Consider the following 16,311-nt stretch of genomic DNA (forward strand, 5'->3'; position numbering starts at 1 on the left):
AGATCCCTAAATCATCAGGGAAATGCAAATCAAAAAGACCCTGAGATTCTACCTCATACCAGTCAGAATGGCTAAGATCAAAAATTCAGGTGACAGCAGATGCTGGCGAGGAAGTGGAGAAAGAGGAACACTCCTCAATTGCTGGTGGGGTTGCAAGCTGGTACAACCACTCTGGAAATCAGTCTGGCAGTTCCTCAGAAAATTGAGCATAGTACTATCTGAGGACTCAGCTATACTACTCCTGGACATATACCCAGAAGATGCTCCAACACGTAATAAGGACAAATGCTCCACTGTGTTCATAGCAGCCTTGTTTATAATAGCCAGAAGCTAGGGAAAAAACCCTGATGTTCCTAGACAGAGAAATGGATACAGAAAATTTACACAATGGAGTACTACTCAGCTATTAAAAACAAGCATTGGAAATATAAATGAAATAAATACCTAATTAAAAAAACAAACAAACCAAAGAAAAACAATGACTTCATGAAATTCACAGGTAAATGGATAGAACTAGAAAATATCATCCCAAGTGAGGTAACCCATTCATAAAAGGACACACATGGCATGTACTCACTGGTAAGTGGATATTAGGAAAAGAGCTTGAAAATACTCCTGATACAATTCACAGACCATATGAAGCTCAAGAAGAAGCAAGAATCAAGGTGTGGATGCTTCAGTCCTACTTAGAAGAGAGAACAAAATAATCATTAGAGGTAGAGGGAAGGAGAGACTTGTGAGTGATAGAGGAGGGGGGAAAAGGGGGCAGGATCAGTTGTGGGAGAAGTCAGGGAAAATAGAAAAAAATAATAATCCTTTCCCTTTATATGATGTTTTTCATGAAAATTTGAGGCTTCTAACACATTTCCTATTAGTAATTGGTCAATTTTCTCATTTCCTTGAGTTAATGGACATAGCAAACCTATATGAGACCAAATTGATATTTTCTTTACAATATGTGAAAGAACCCAATTAATTCTTTTAATGAACTATATGTTTGTATTTTGAATATTTGTCATTAATGTCTCCCAAGTAGTTACTACAAGCTTTTTTCCAATCTTTCTTAATCACCCATATTAACATAACCTCAGCATTAGTAAGAAGTACTACAATTTTGACTAGATCTCTTCCTGACAATTGATGTAGTCATATTCTACCTTTTACAATTAATTCAGAAATCTTTTTTCATATGTCTCCAGTTTTTTACTTTATGAGCTCAGAATATCCATTCCATAATATTATCTACCCTTTGCATAATGAGCCCAGTAGAAGAATGAGTTGAAGGTAAAATGGCCAAAATACAATCAAGTTTAGGATCAATTCAGTCCACATATGCATCTTATAGTTTTTGTTTTACAAGTGTTAACTCTTTCTGATTCAGCTGTAAGATATCTTGAATTGTTGAAATTTGAATCTCTTTGTAATGTTTGAAACATATTACTTGACTCATAAATACTTAAACCAATTGTAAACCTCAGGCAGTTAATGTCACCCATTAATTTTTGAAAATTGTTAAGAGTTTGAAATTGATTCCTATGGATCTGTGCTTTTTGTGGCCTAATTTTTAGTTGGCTGATTTTAAAACCCAAATAACTTAAGTGTATCTCCTCTTTGTAATTTTTCTGGAGCAGTCTGTAACCCCCAGCATGGCAGAATTCTTTGTGTTTCCTTAAACATTTTCTCTAAAGTATCTTCATTAGAATCAGTCAACAAAATTTCATGATGAATGATAGATTGAGGAAATTGCCTATGAATTATTTTTAATGGTTGTTGTACAAACTTTTGACATAAAGTTGGACTATTTAACATTCCCTGTGGAAGTACCTTCCATTGGTGCCTTTTCATTGGGCCACTGTTATTCAGAGTGAGTACTGAGAAAGCAAAACTTTCTCTGTCCTGCTCATGCAAGTGTACTGTGAAAATGTAATATTTTAAGTCATTTATTATTATATGCCATGATCTTGGTAACAAAGAAGGTAAAGGAATTCCAGGCTATAAAGGTCCCATTAGTTTAATTACTCTATTCACTGTTTTTAAACCAGCTATCACTCTCCATTTTGCTGATTTCCTTTTTACAATAAACGCAGGGGAATCCCATGGGCTGGTAGGCTCTTCTATATGTTGAGCCTCCAGCTGCTCTTGTACCAGTTCTTCAAGTGCCTGCAAATTTTCTTTTGTTATGGGTCACTGCTCTTGACATATGGGTCTGTTTGATAACCATTTTAGGGGCAAGGCTGTTGGTATGCCAGCAGTGGCCCCTTTTATAAATCTGTAACGTCCTGTGTTTGAACAATGGGCACAGCTTGTAATTGTTCTCAATCACATGTATCAATACTTTCCCCAGGAGCATCTACCATATCACCCCTAATTTCCTTATTTGTTGTCCCTGGAACTATAAGAATATTAATTTGAGTGCCCTTTTGTTGTAAAAGATCCCTTCCCCATAAATTTGTGGGTATGTCAGCCACGTAAGGTCTCAACTTCCTTGTTTGCCCTTCTAGTCTAACACAGTGAATCCATTAGATAATTTACCAGTTCTTATAAACTATGTATAAAACTTCTGAAGTGAACAATCTGGATTCTAAGAGTTTTGGGAAAGTATATTAATATCAGCTCCTATATCTAACAAATCTTCTATTTCAACACCATTTATTTGTACCATTCACCAGTGTTTGCCAGGACACATATTTTCCAATACTCCCAAAAGCTCCTATTCTTTCTATTGGACTAGCCTTGCCCTTGATGTAAAGAAACAACAGCTGAAAATTTCTATACCCTGTATTAATTTGCATTTTGAGAAGTTAATAGAAGTTAATCCACTTCTCAAGATTATTCCCACTGTCCCTGAAAGTAAAGGACTATAAACACCAGTGGTTAACTTGTAATATTTAACATTTGGGGATAATATAAGGCATATCTGTGGCCAGATCTGAAGCTGTACTTCCTTCTATACCATGTATTAAGATCATAAATATTTAGTTTTAATTTTCCTGCTTACTTGGTATCTTCTGACTGACCAAAGGAAGATGGATCATAGTTTGTTGCAGGGCCTTGAGCTGACACGCCCCTCTGTTTATTTCTCAGTGACAACAGAGACAAGACCTCGTATGTCTCTCTTGGACCTACAATACTTAGACCAATGTTTGCTCTTTCCATAGTGACTATAATACCCTGGGAGCCGTTGTATTTCACTGCAGCCTAAACCTGCTTGTCTTTTATGAGTACCATATTCTCCAGAGTAAACATACCCGATATTTTGAGCTCTGAATCTTCTAGCCTTACAATTTCTTTGGAAATGACAAAAATCACCACAATTAAAGCATCAGGCATTTTGATTTCCAAGACTTCTAGCTATGATTGCCCTATGATATTGGCATGATGCTACACCAAATCACCACAAGTCAGTGAAAGCAGCCAAAATCAGTCAAAAATACTACAAGAAGTTTTTTGGTGCAGTTCTCTCTATGAAGTAAAGTCCAGTGAAGAGCAGCAAAAAAGCAAGACTGGCAAAGCATTGCATAGCCAGCAAAGACCAGTGAAATGTTGCACAGCCAGAGAAGCCCAGCAAAGCCCAGCAAAGTGTTGTGCAGTGTTGTAATGCAAGAATGACCTCTCACTGTTTGTGGAATTCTATTTATACTCTTTACAAACATCACATTCCCTCTCAAGTGTCTGCTCCAGCAAAACATCACATTCTCTCTCACATCCTCTCACAAGACAGCTTCCCCCCAAAAAAATCACATGTCACAACTAAGTTTCTAAAGAAACCAAAAATTTCCACTTCATCTCCCTTCCCCCACCTCCCATCATCCAGTCCTCCTTTTCTCCTCAAAAAACTTGTCATATCAAATTGCAGTAAGACTAGGTGCATCTTCCCCTATTGAGGGTAGACAAGGCAGCCTAGTTAGCAGAAAGGGATCTAAAGTCAGGCAACAGAGTCAGATACAGCCCAGTTCCTGTTGTTAGAAGTCCCACATGAAGACCGAGCTGTACAGCTGTTATATATGTGCCTATCAAATAGGTCTGTCCTATATATGCTTTCTGTTGGTGGTTCAGTCTCTGTGGACTGCTAAGGACCCAGGATAGTGGATTTACAGACCAATCTCATAGAGGATTTTTTTTTCAGTTGAGATTTCCTCTTCTCAAATAATTCTGGGTTATGTCAAGTTGGCACAAAACTAACCAGCATTTAAGGAAATGTGAATTTAGAAAAACTTTGAATTTCATCTTACTCTGATCAGAACAACCAAAGCCAACAAAACAACCTACAACAAATGCTAGAGAGGATAAAGAGAAAAAGGAACCATCATCCACTCTTGGTGAAATTACAAACCAATCCAGCCTTTCTGGAATCGCTGTGGATAATCATAAAAAAGCTAAAAGTATTCTACCATAGGGCCCAGCTGTACTTGTCCATGGCATATTGTCCAAAGGACTTAACATTGTACTCTACAATACTTGTTCATCCATGTTCACTGCTGCTCTATTCATAATAGCTAGGAAATGGAAACAACCTAAATGTCCTAAAACCAAAGAATAATAAAAATGTGGTAAATATACACAGTAGAATACTATTCAAATGTAAAGAAAATGAATTAATGAAATTGTAGGTAAATGGATGCTAATAGAAAATATTATGTTGAGTAAGATAACTTAGACTTCACATGTTTTCTCTTATCTGTGGTTCTTAGCTCCTAATCTTCAGATATGAGTGTATAACCAGAGAAAACATGAAAGTAAAAAGGAAGACATGGGGTAGGGGACACTAAAGAGATAAATAGAAGGATATAAGCACTATTAACTTTTTTCTCCTCATGAATTTCAAAATTCCACTTTAATTTTTTAGACTATCAGTAGTCATCTTCCAGAGCTTTTTCTGTTAACGTATTCAGACATGATTCTATTATTTCAACACACCAGTAAACTGAACAACTTATTCAAACCTTGATTATTAACTTATCACATGTCTACCTGCATTCTATCATACTAAACACCACTATTATCTTTTTTAAAAGTGATGGGTATTATTTCATTGGAGACCATCATTGTCACTAGAAGGCTTCTTGGTACAGTGGCTGAATCAGCTGAGTCTGTGTGGCTGCATCATTGACAACAGACAGCAGAAGATGGAACAGGGCAAGAAACCACCACTTTGTCCCCAGAGCTTTGGATTTTTGTCTTAATTGTAATATTTTCCAGTTAAATTTCACTGATAAATTCCCCAAACCTTTTTACATTTCAGATTCCATGTCTGTGAAATAAAGAAAATTATACTAAACCCTTAGATAAATAGAAAACTAGATTGAAAAGTCAACACATTGAACTACTCTATTATATGTGAACCACATCTTCTTATATAATAGATCTTTCCTATCCTTTCCTCTCTACTTCTGACTCGTGTGTTTTTTTAGCCTCTGAAAGTCAACCTCAGTGTACTCACCATCATGAAGATATGAGCTGACTGCTGCTTCTGAATTGGTTGTTGTGATGACCTCTAATGAATTTACTATTACTTCCTACTTTCTGCAGAAGAGATGTGAATCACTTACATTCTTTACCACCTCACCTTTCTTACTCCCTGTGTCTATGGTATTGGAGTGGCTTGAGGACAGTTTCAAAGCATAAGGAACAGGCTTGTCATTTAGAAAGAAGATTCAGGTCACTTAGGAAACTAGGAACACAGACCGGCTGTGCAGTGATTGCAATAGGGGAGCTTCAGTTCTCCTTGTCTCTTTGATGCATTTTCCTCAAGTAATCATATCTGTATGAATCCCTATTCTTGAAATCCCTCAGTCAGTTCCTCAGAGGAAGGTCTATAGGGATTCATCTGTCACTACCTGCATCTAGCATCTTTTTTTTAATTAGGTATTTTCTTTATTTACATTTCAAATGTTATCCCATTTCCTAGTTTCCCTTCCAAATATGCCCTATCCCCTCCCCCTCCCCCTGCTCCCCAGCTCACCCACTCCCATTCCTGGTCCTGGCATTCCCTGTACTGGGGCATAGAGCCTTCACAGGACCAAGGGCCTCTCCTCCCATGGATGACCAACAAGGCAATCCTCTGCTACATATGCGGCTGGAGCCATGACTCCCACCAGGTGTTTTCTTTGGTTGGTGGTTTAGTCCCAGGGAGCTCTGGAGATACTGGTTAATTCATATTGTTGTTCCTCCTATGGGGCTGCAAACCCCTTCAGCTCCTTGGGTACTTTCTCCAGCTCCTCCATTGGGGACCTTGTTCTCTGTCCAATGGATGACTATGAGTATCCACTTCTGTATTTGCCAGGCACTGGTAGAGCCTTGCAGAAGACAGTTATATCAGGGTCCTGTCAGTAGGCTTTTTTGGCATCTGCCTAGTATCTGGATTTGGTGGTTGGTTATGGGATGGATCCCAAAATGGGGCAGTCTCTGGATGGTCGTTCCTTCAGGCTCTGCTGCTAACTTTGTCTCTGTAACTCCTTCTAGGGGTATTTTATTCCCCATTCTAAGAAGGAACCAAAATTCCCCAGTTTGCTCTTCCTTTTTCTTGAGTTTCATGTGTTTTGCAAATTGTATCTTGGATATTCTTTCTTTTTCTTTTCTTTTTTTGTTTTTTGTTTTGTTGTTTTTTGTTTTTCCAGACAGGGTTTCTCTGTATAGCCCTGGCTGTCCTGGAACTCACTCTGTAGACGAGACTGTCCCCAAACTCAGAAATTCACCTGCCTCTGCCTCCCGAGTGCTGGGATTAAACGTGTGTGCCACTACTTATCAGTGAGTGAATATCATGTGAATTCTTTTGTAATTGGGTTACCTCACTCAGGATGATATCCTCCATATCCATCCATTTGCCTAAGATTTTCATAAATTCATTGTTTTTAACACCTGAGTAGTACTCCATTGTGTAAATGTACCACATTTTCTCTATTCATTCTTCTGTTGAGGGACATCTGGGTTCTATCCAGCAGCTGGCTATTATAAATAAGGCTGCTATGAACATAGTGGAGCATGTGTTCTTATTGAAAGTTGGGACATCTTCTGGATATATGCCCAGGGGAAGTATTGCTGGATCTTCGGGTAATACTATGTCCAATTTTCTGAGGAGCCTCCAGACTGATTTCCAGAGTGATTGTACAAGCTTGCAATCCCACCAACAATGGAGGAGTGTTCCTCTTTCTCCACATCCTCACCAGCATCTGCTGTCACCTGAATTTTTGATCTTAGCCATTCTGACTGGTGTGAGGTGTAATCTCAGGGGTGTTTGGATTTGCATTTCCCTGATGATTACGGATATTGAACCTTTTTAAGGTGCTTCTCAGCCATTCAGTATTCCCCAGTTGAGAATTCTTTGTTTAGCTCTGTACCCCATTTTTGAATAGGTTTATTCGATTTTGTGGAGTCCAGCTTCTTGAGTTCTTTGTATATAGTGGATATTAGTTCCCTATCAGATTTAGAATTGGTAAAGATCCTTTCCCAATCTGTGGGTGGCCTTTTTGTCTTACTGACAGTGTCTTTTGCCTTACAGAAGCCTTGCAATTTTATGAGGTCCCATTTGTCGATTATTGATCTTACAGTACAAGCCATTGCTGTTCTGTTGAGGAAATTTTCCCCTGTGCCCATATCTTCGAGGCTTTTCCCCACTTCCTCCTCTATAACTTTCAGAGTCTCTGGTTTATGTAGAGTTCCTTGATCCACTTAGACTTGAGCTTTGTACAAGAAGATAAGAATGGATCAATCCACATTCTTCTACATGACAACCGCCAGTTGTGCCAGCACCATTTGTTGAACGTGCTATCTCTTTTCCACTGGATGGTTTTAGCTCCCTCGTCAAAGATCAAGTGACCGTAGGTGTGTGGGATCATTTCTGTGTCTTCAATTATAGTCCATTGATCTACCTGTCTGTCACTGTACTAGTGCCATGAAGGTTTTATCACATTGCTCTGTAGTACAGCTTGAGGTCAGGCATAGTGATTCCACCAGAGGTTTTTTTTATTATTGAGGGTAGTTTTTGCTATCCTAGGTATTTTTTTGTTTTTGTTTTTCCAGATGAATTTGCAAACTGCCCTTTCTCACTCTGTGAAGAATTGAATTGGAATTTTGAGGGGATTGCATTGAATCTGTAGATTGCTTTCGGCGAGATAGCCAAGCATGGGAGAACTTTCCATCTTCTGAGATCTTCCATTTCTTTCTTAAGAGACTTGAAGTTATCATACAAATCTTTCACTTCCTTAGAGTCACACCAAGGTATTTTGTATTATTTGTGACTATTGTGAAGGGTGTTGTTTCCCTAATTTCTTTCTCTACCTGTTTATCCTTTGTGTAGAGAAAGTCCACTGATTTGTTAGAGTTAATTTTATATCCAACAACTGCACTAAAGTTGTTTATCAGCTGTAGGAGTTCTCTGGTGGAACTTTTAGGGTCACTAATATATACTATCAAATCATCTCTAAATAGTGATATTTTGACTTCTTCCTTTCCAATTTGTATCTCCTTGATCTCCTTTTGCTGTCTATTTTTCTGGATAGGACTTCAAGTACTATATTGAGTAGGTAGGGAGAAAGTGGGCAGCCTTGTCTAGTCCCTGATTTTAGTGGGATTGCTTTAATTTCTTCTCCATTTAGTTGAATATTGGCTACTGGTTTGCTGTATATTGCTTTTATTATGTTTAGGTATGGGCCTTGAATTCCTGATCTTTCCAAGACTTTTATCATGAATGGGTGTTGGATTTTGTCAAATGCTTTCTCAGCATCTAAGGAGATGATCATGTGGTTTTTGTCTTTTGTTTATATAGTGGATTACATTGATGGATTTCCACATATTAAACCATCCCTGCATCCCTGGGATGAAGCCTACTTGATCATGATGGATGATCGTTTTGATGTGTTCTTGGATTCGGTTTGCAAAGATTTTATTGAGTATTTTTCTATCAATATTCATAAGGGAAATTGGTCTAAAGTTCTCTTTCTTTGTTGGGCCATTGTGTGGTTTAGGTATCAGAGTAATTGTGGCTTTATAGAATGAATTGGGTAGAGTACCTTCTGTTTCTATTTTGTGAAATAGTTTGAGGAGAATTGGAATTAGGTCTTCTTTGAAGATGATAGATCTCTGCACTAAACCCATTCTGTCCTGGACTTTTTTTGGTTTGGAGACTATCAATAACTGCTTCTATTTATTTAGGGGATATGGGGCTGTTTAGATTGTTATTCTGATCTGGATTTAACTTTGGTACCTGGTATCTGTCTAGAAAATTGTCCATTTCATCCAGGTTTTCCAGTTTTATTGAGTATAGCCTTTTGTAGTTGAATCTGATGATGTTTTGGATTTCTTCTCGTTCTATTGTTATGTCTTGCTTTTCACTTGTGATTTTGTTAATTAGGATAATGTCCTTGTGCCCTCTAGTTAGTCTGGCTAAGGGTTTATCTCTCTTGTTGATTTTCTCAAAAACAAAACAAAATAAAACAAAACAACAACAACAACAAAACAGCTCCTGCTTTGGTTGATTCTTTGAATAGTTCTTTTTCTTTCTAATTGGTTGATTTCAGCCCTGAATTTACTTATTTCCTGCAGTCTACTCCTCTTGGGATAATTTGTTTCCTTTCTTTTTTTTTAATTTTTTTATTAGGTATTTTCCTTGTTTACATTTTCAATGCTATCCCAAAAGTCCCCCATACCCACCCCCCCAATCCCTTACCCACCCACTCCCCCTTTTTGGCCCTGATTCTAGAGCCTTAGGTGTGTTGTCAAGCTGCTCGTGTGTGCTCTCTCTAGTTTCTTTTTGGCAGCACTGAGAGCTATGAGTTTTCCTCTTAGAACAGCTTTCATCATGTCCCATAAATTTGGGTATGTTGTGGCTTCATTTTTATGAAACTTTAAATGTCTTTCATTTCTTTCTTTATTTCTTCCTTGATCAAGTTATCATTGAGTAGAGTGTTGTTCAGATTCCATGTCAACATTGGCTTTCTATTATTTATGTTGTTATTGAAGATCAGACTTAGTCCTTGGTGATCTGATAGGATGAATGGGATAATTTCATTATTTTTGTATCTGTTGAGGCCTGTTTTGTGACTGATTATATGGTCAGTTTTGGAGATGGTACTATGAGGTGCTGAGAAGAAGGTATATCCTTTTGTTTTAGGGTAAAATGTTCTATAGATATCTGTTAAATCCATTTGTTTCATAACTTCTGTTAGTTTCACTGTTTCTTCGTTTAGTTTCTGTTTCCAGGTTCTGTCCATTGATAAGAGTGGGGTGTTAAAGACTCCCACTATTATTGTGTGTGGTGCAATGTGTGCTTTGTGCTTTACTAAAGTTTGTTTTAATGAATTTGGATGCCCTTGCATTTGAAGTACAGATATTCAGAATTGAGTTCATCTTGGAAGATTTTACCTTTGATAATATGAAGTGCCCCGCCTTGTCTTTTTGGATAACTTGGGTTGGAAGTCAATTTTATTCAATATTAGAATGGCTACTGCAGCTTGGTTTTTTGTTTGTTTGTTTGTTTGTTTTGCTTTTTTTTTTTGGACGATTTGCTTGGAAAATTATTTTCCAGCCTTTCACTATGAGGTAGTGTCTGTCTCTGTCCCTGAGGTGGGTTTCCTGTATGCAGTAAAATGTTGGGTACTGTTTATGTATCCAGTCTGTTAGTCTATGTCTTTTTATTGGGGAATTAAGTCCGTTAATATTAAGAGATATTAAAGAAAAGTAATTATTACTTCCTGTTATCTTTGTTGTTAGAATTGGGATTCTGTTCTTGCAGCTGTCTTCTTTTAGGTTTGTTGCAGGATTACTTTCTTGCTTTTTCTCGGGTGTAGTTTTCCTCCTTATGTTGGAGTTTTCCCTATCTTTTAAAGGGCTGAATCATTGTAAAGATACTGTGTGACTTTTGTTTTGTCATGGAATACTTTGGTTTCTCCATCTATGGTAATTGAGAGTTTTGCTAGGTATAGTAGCCTGGGGTGGCATTTGTGTTCTCTTAGGGTGTGTATAACATCTGTCCATGATCTTCTGGCTTTCATAGTCTCTGGTGAGAAGTCTGGTGTAATTCTGATAGGTGTGCCTTTATATGTTATTTGACCTGTTTCCCTTACTGCTTTTAATATTCTACCCTTATGTAGTGCATTTGTTTTTCTGACTATTATGTGTCCGGAGGAATTTCTTTTCTGGTCCAGTTTATTTGGAGTTCTGTAGGCTTTTTCTATGTTCATGGGCATCTCTCTATTTAGGTTAGGGAAGTTTTCTTCTATGATTTTGTTGAAGATATTTACTTGCCCTTTAAGTTGAAAATCTTTATTCTCATCCATACCTATTATCTGTAGGTTTGGTCTTCTCATTGTGTCCTGGATTTCCTGGATGTTTTGAGTTAGGATCTTTTGGCATTTTGCATTTTCTTTGATTGTTGTGTCCATGTTTTTGATGGAGTCTTATGCACCTGAGATTCTCTCTTCCATCTCTTGTATTCTGTTGCTGATGCTCGCATCTATAGTTCCTGATTTCTTTTCTAGGATTTCTATCTCCAGGGTTGTCTCCCTTTGTGATTTGTTTATTGTTTCTACTTCCGTTTTTAGATCCTGGATGGTTTTGTTCAATTCTTTCACCTGTTTGGTAGTATTTTCCTGTAACTCTCTAAGAGATTTTTTTGTTTCCTCTTTAAGGGCTTCTAGCTGTTTACCTGTGTTTTCCTGTATTTCTTTAGGGGAGTTATCTATTTCCTTCTTAAAGTCCTCCATCATCATCATGAGACATGACTTTAGGTCTATATCTTGCTTTTCTGGTGTGATGATGTATCTAGGACTTGCTATGGTGGGAGAGATTGGTCCTGATGATGCCAAGTAACCATTGTTTCTGTTGCTTCTGTTCTTATTCTTACCTCCTTCAATCTGATTATCTCAAGTGCTTGCTGCCCTCAATATATCTGATTGGAGCCTGTCTTCTTATAATCCCAGTTGATTCAGGACTCCTCAGAGTCTAGCTTTCTCTGTGATCCTGTGATTCCAGGCTCCTGTGAACCCGAGATTCTGGGTTTGTCAGAGTTCTTGGCAGTCAAGCTTCTTCTGAGATCCTGGTGTGACAAAGCCCCTGTTATTCTGGGATCCTGGAATCTTAAGATCTTGGGTGTGTTATAGCGCCTGGTAGTGGTGTCTCCTCTGGGGACTGTGGGGCTGTCTGGTGTGTTTGAAATGAAGGTATACTAGCACTGATCAGAAGGAACCGGAGCTGCTGGTCAGGCAGGGCTCACTTGTCCTTGCTCCTGCTGTCACAGGCCTGTCACCATTGGTTTGGAACAGAAGTTGTGTTCCACTCACCAGTGATCCTAAGATTGTGTGGAGAATCCTCTGGGGACTGTGGGACTGTCTGCTGAGTTCACGCCCATGGTGACCCGGAGCTGCCACAGACCAGAAGGGACTTGAGCCCCTGGTCAGGTGGGTTTTCTGCTTCCCTGCTGCTTGCACAGGCCCAGCACAATTGGATTGGAACCAATGTTGTGTTCCACTCACCAGTGATCCTAAGATTGTGTGGAGAGTCCTCTGGCTACCTTGCAACTGCCCGCCCTATCCATTAGATGCTTAGAATCATGTCAGTATCTTATTGTATGGATCCAACTTAAGAAATTAAGCAATAGGGCTGGTAAGATGGCTCAGCGGGTAAGAGCACTGACTGTTCTTCCAAAGGTCCTGAGTTCTGCATCTAGCATCTTGAAGTGATTCTGTTTTCTTTCGCTCCTCCATGTCTTAATACTTGCTGACTTCAATGACTTCACAGGCTCATCTAGTCAATTCTTGTCTTGGTGGGAAGCATAGTGGCATACAAGCAGACACAATGCTGGAGAAGGAACTGAAAGCTCTACATCTGTATCTGTAGGCTACAGGAAGAGAAACACTGGGCCTGGCTTGAACATTTGAAACTTCAAAGCCCACCTCCAATTACATACTTCTACTGGCAAGGGTATTCCTATTCCAACAAGGTTACACCTCCCAATAGTTCCACTCCTTATGATTCTATGTGGGCCATTTTCATTCAAACTACCTCAGTGATCTTGAAAGTCTTTTAGATATTATCTCCTGACTATTCATAGCTACTCTAAACCCTGGAGAGACTTTGTAGATAAATAAAAACATGAACAAATGTAGGACAAATTTTAGTAATGCAAAAATGTGATAAAAAAAAAAGGATTCTGGAGATGCTCATAGTGATAATGGTCCAGAAAAAGATAGCAGTCATGGGGAAAGTAGACAGAGATCAACACACAACATTGAACAGATGGTTGGAGGAATGGTATAACAGAAGTTACTAAGATGTCTCCATAGAACTGGAGAATACTTGCCAAACATGTGAGGCCCTGGATTTGATCTCTAACACTTGTGGAAGACATTTTCCAGTACTCTACCAAACCCCAGAAAATACTATAATTTTTAAAGTTGAAATTAGAAATTTAGAATTGGTATCAAATCTTGCCTGTACTTCATCCTGCACATGGTTTTCCAAATTATTTTATCATCTTTGTTTCCACAAAACTTTAGAACTGTTGGTCATGTCAACTTTTTAAATGATTTTTTTTCTATGAAGCAAAATTAGAGTTTATTAAGGAAAGGTGGGGTTTTTTGTTCATTTTATTTTTTTCTGTTTTGTATAGACAGGGTCCTATGGAGCCAAGATTGGCCTCAAACTCACTATGGAGCTGACAAGATGCCCTCTCAAGTTCTAGGATTATAGGCATATGTCACTATACATTGGTCATGCTGATGCGGGGGATTGAACCCTGAGCTTTGTGCATAGTAGACACCTATTCTATCAATTGATCTACATCTCAAAACAATAACAAAAATGTTTTAGTTTTATTTATTTGTGTAGTGTGTGTGTAGGTAAGGGGATGTTTGGGCTTGTGTGCGAATGCACACAAGGGTAAGTGAAAAGATTACCTGTGGGAGTCACTTTTCTCCTTCCAGTACATGGTTCCTAGGGTTCAAACTCAGGTCATCAGCCAGAGGCAAGTGCCTTTACCTGATGAGCCATCTCGCCAGCCATACTTTAAAAATGCTAATATAACCATACATTTTTAACAAATTAAGAGCATTCTATGGTTTTTTTATGCTGTGACAACAGAAACTTCTTTTCCTTGAATATGCCCTGTTGATTTATATCACTATACTTGGTTATGATTTGTCTCTTTCTAGGGTCCTTTCTCCATGCTTTGAATTTATTCCATTTCAATTCTTGTTCATTATTTAAGACTACTCAAAGCTGTTCCCTTTCTCACTCAAATATTTCTTTAATTTTCTTTTTTATGGACCTCACCACAACTTGTGTACAACTTTATATTTTATTCAAATATTATCAGTACTAGCTTCATCTTTTCTTTCTAGATTATGACCATTTTCAAAACAGAGACTACATCTTGTTATGTCTATATTCCAATGTCTTTCCTGGCATATATATCCCTTAATACATTATACACATATTTGAAATAAATGTATAGTAACATACTTAAGAGTAAAAATGTACAACTTTCTATGAAGGACAAACAATTAGGAAATGAGATTTCTTTCTTCATTAAAATTACCAAAGTAGGTTTAGTAATCATTTATGATATACTACACTAGAATTTCAATATATTCTCTTTTATCCACTGAACAGAAAAATTTGTTTTGCTTTCTTTAGCATTCAAGTATTTCATTGTCTTAAGCATGAAGGAACAGGTGGTAGAACACTCTTAGTGGATGGATTCTATGCAGCACAACAAGTACTTCAAAAAGCACCTGAGGAATTTGAACTCCTCAGCAAAGTACCATTGAAGCATGAATATATTGAAAATGTTGGACAATGTCACAATCACATGATTGGGGTTGGGCCCATCTTAAATATCTACCCATGGAATAAAGAGCTGTATTTAATCAGGTGAGTACCAAACAACTATTCTACTATGTAATATATTTATTACATATTAAGCTCTTGACTAGTGTACTATCTCCTTGAATCATCATTTGGCTGTCTAGTAGAATATACAGTGTATCATATTCAAAATCTAGCTCATGGGCTCTACTCACTTTAAGCTCACCTCACTATGTATTTGCTATTGTTTTATTGAATGATATATTCACTGAATTGCCCAAACAAAAGACCAAAAGCTACCTTCAACTTGTTCATGTCCCTCACATTCAACAACCAATCTAATCAAGGTTACCTACTAATTTTTATCAAAGTAGTCAGTGCTTCCTATCAGCAATGCCACTTTTTGTGTGAGACCACTATCACTTCTACATAGTACCATTGATTTCACCCTTTATCTACCTTTTATCCATTTTGTATGCTGTAGCTAGAAAAATTTTTTAAATTTGAATTTATTGTGTGTATGTTTATGTGTGTAGAAAAATATATAGCCACTGCATATGTGTGAAGGTCACAGGAACACTTTTCAAGGGTTAGTTCTCTCAGCATTGGATCAAGAAATCAAATCAAAGTCAGACCAGACATGCCTTTAATGTCAGGATGCAGAGGCAGGGGGATCTCAGAGTTAGAGACCACTCTAGTCTACAGAGTGAGTTCCAGGACAGTTGGGGGATGTTACACAGAGAAAGTATGTCTTTAAAAATAACCAAACAAAACACCAACAACTTAAAAAAATCCTATATCCACTTAATATCTTCCTAAAAACCCAAGTTATTCTTATACTGTATACAATTCTACATGGCCATACCCCTTCTTACTATTGTAACTTCAACTCACACAACTCATGTTCTACACAGATTCTGCCTAAGAAAAACTGCATTGCTTTAGGTTTAAGTTGTTTTCCATGTTGAAGCCAATGTTTTTATATTATTTTAATTCCACTTAAGCTAACTTCTATAGTGCATTGTTCTTCCACAAAAATTTGTTGAGTATCTACAAAGACACAGGCACTGTTTTTTATTCCAAGATATAATTGTGAAAACATTATGGATGCCATAAAATTTCCATTCTAATAAGAAGGGCTATTTTATTTTTAAAAAACAAATATATAGTATATCAAATGATAATAAGTACTAGGTGAAAATAAGGAAGAAAGCTGCAAAAGGTAACTTGATATAGTATAGAAAAGGTCAAATATTGACTATCAATCCGTGATTTATGGCCTTGACCAAGTCACGTAACCTATTGACCATGAGTTTCTGAATTTCAATAATAATATCTACCATATCCATTATTAAAAATAAGCTACCAGCTGGGCGTGGTGGCACACGCCTTTAATCCCAGCACTCAGGAGGCAGAGGCAGGCGGATTTCTGAGTTCGAGGCCAGCCTGGTCTACAAAGTGAGTTCCAGGACAGCGAGGGCTACACAGAGAAACTCTGTCTCCAAAACCCAC

At 37.7% G+C, this 16,311-nt stretch overlaps 1 protein-coding gene across 1 annotated transcript in view; it reads left to right on the forward strand.

Annotated features, from left to right (window-relative positions):
- The window catches only part of Tmlhe (trimethyllysine hydroxylase, epsilon), a 113,982-nt gene that overhangs the window by 90,161 nt on the left and 7,510 nt on the right, over positions 1–16,311 (forward strand). The window contains exon 6 of the mRNA XM_021154170.2: positions 14,629–14,865. Within this exon, the coding sequence (XP_021009829.1) occupies positions 14,629–14,865 (237 nt within the window). The remainder of the gene's footprint in view (positions 1–14,628; positions 14,866–16,311) is intronic.

Source organism: Mus caroli, unplaced genomic scaffold, assembly GCF_978045245.1.
Source record: "Mus caroli unplaced genomic scaffold, Mus_caroli_1 scaffold_5, whole genome shotgun sequence".
Taxonomy (NCBI): Eukaryota; Metazoa; Chordata; class Mammalia; order Rodentia; family Muridae; genus Mus; species Mus caroli.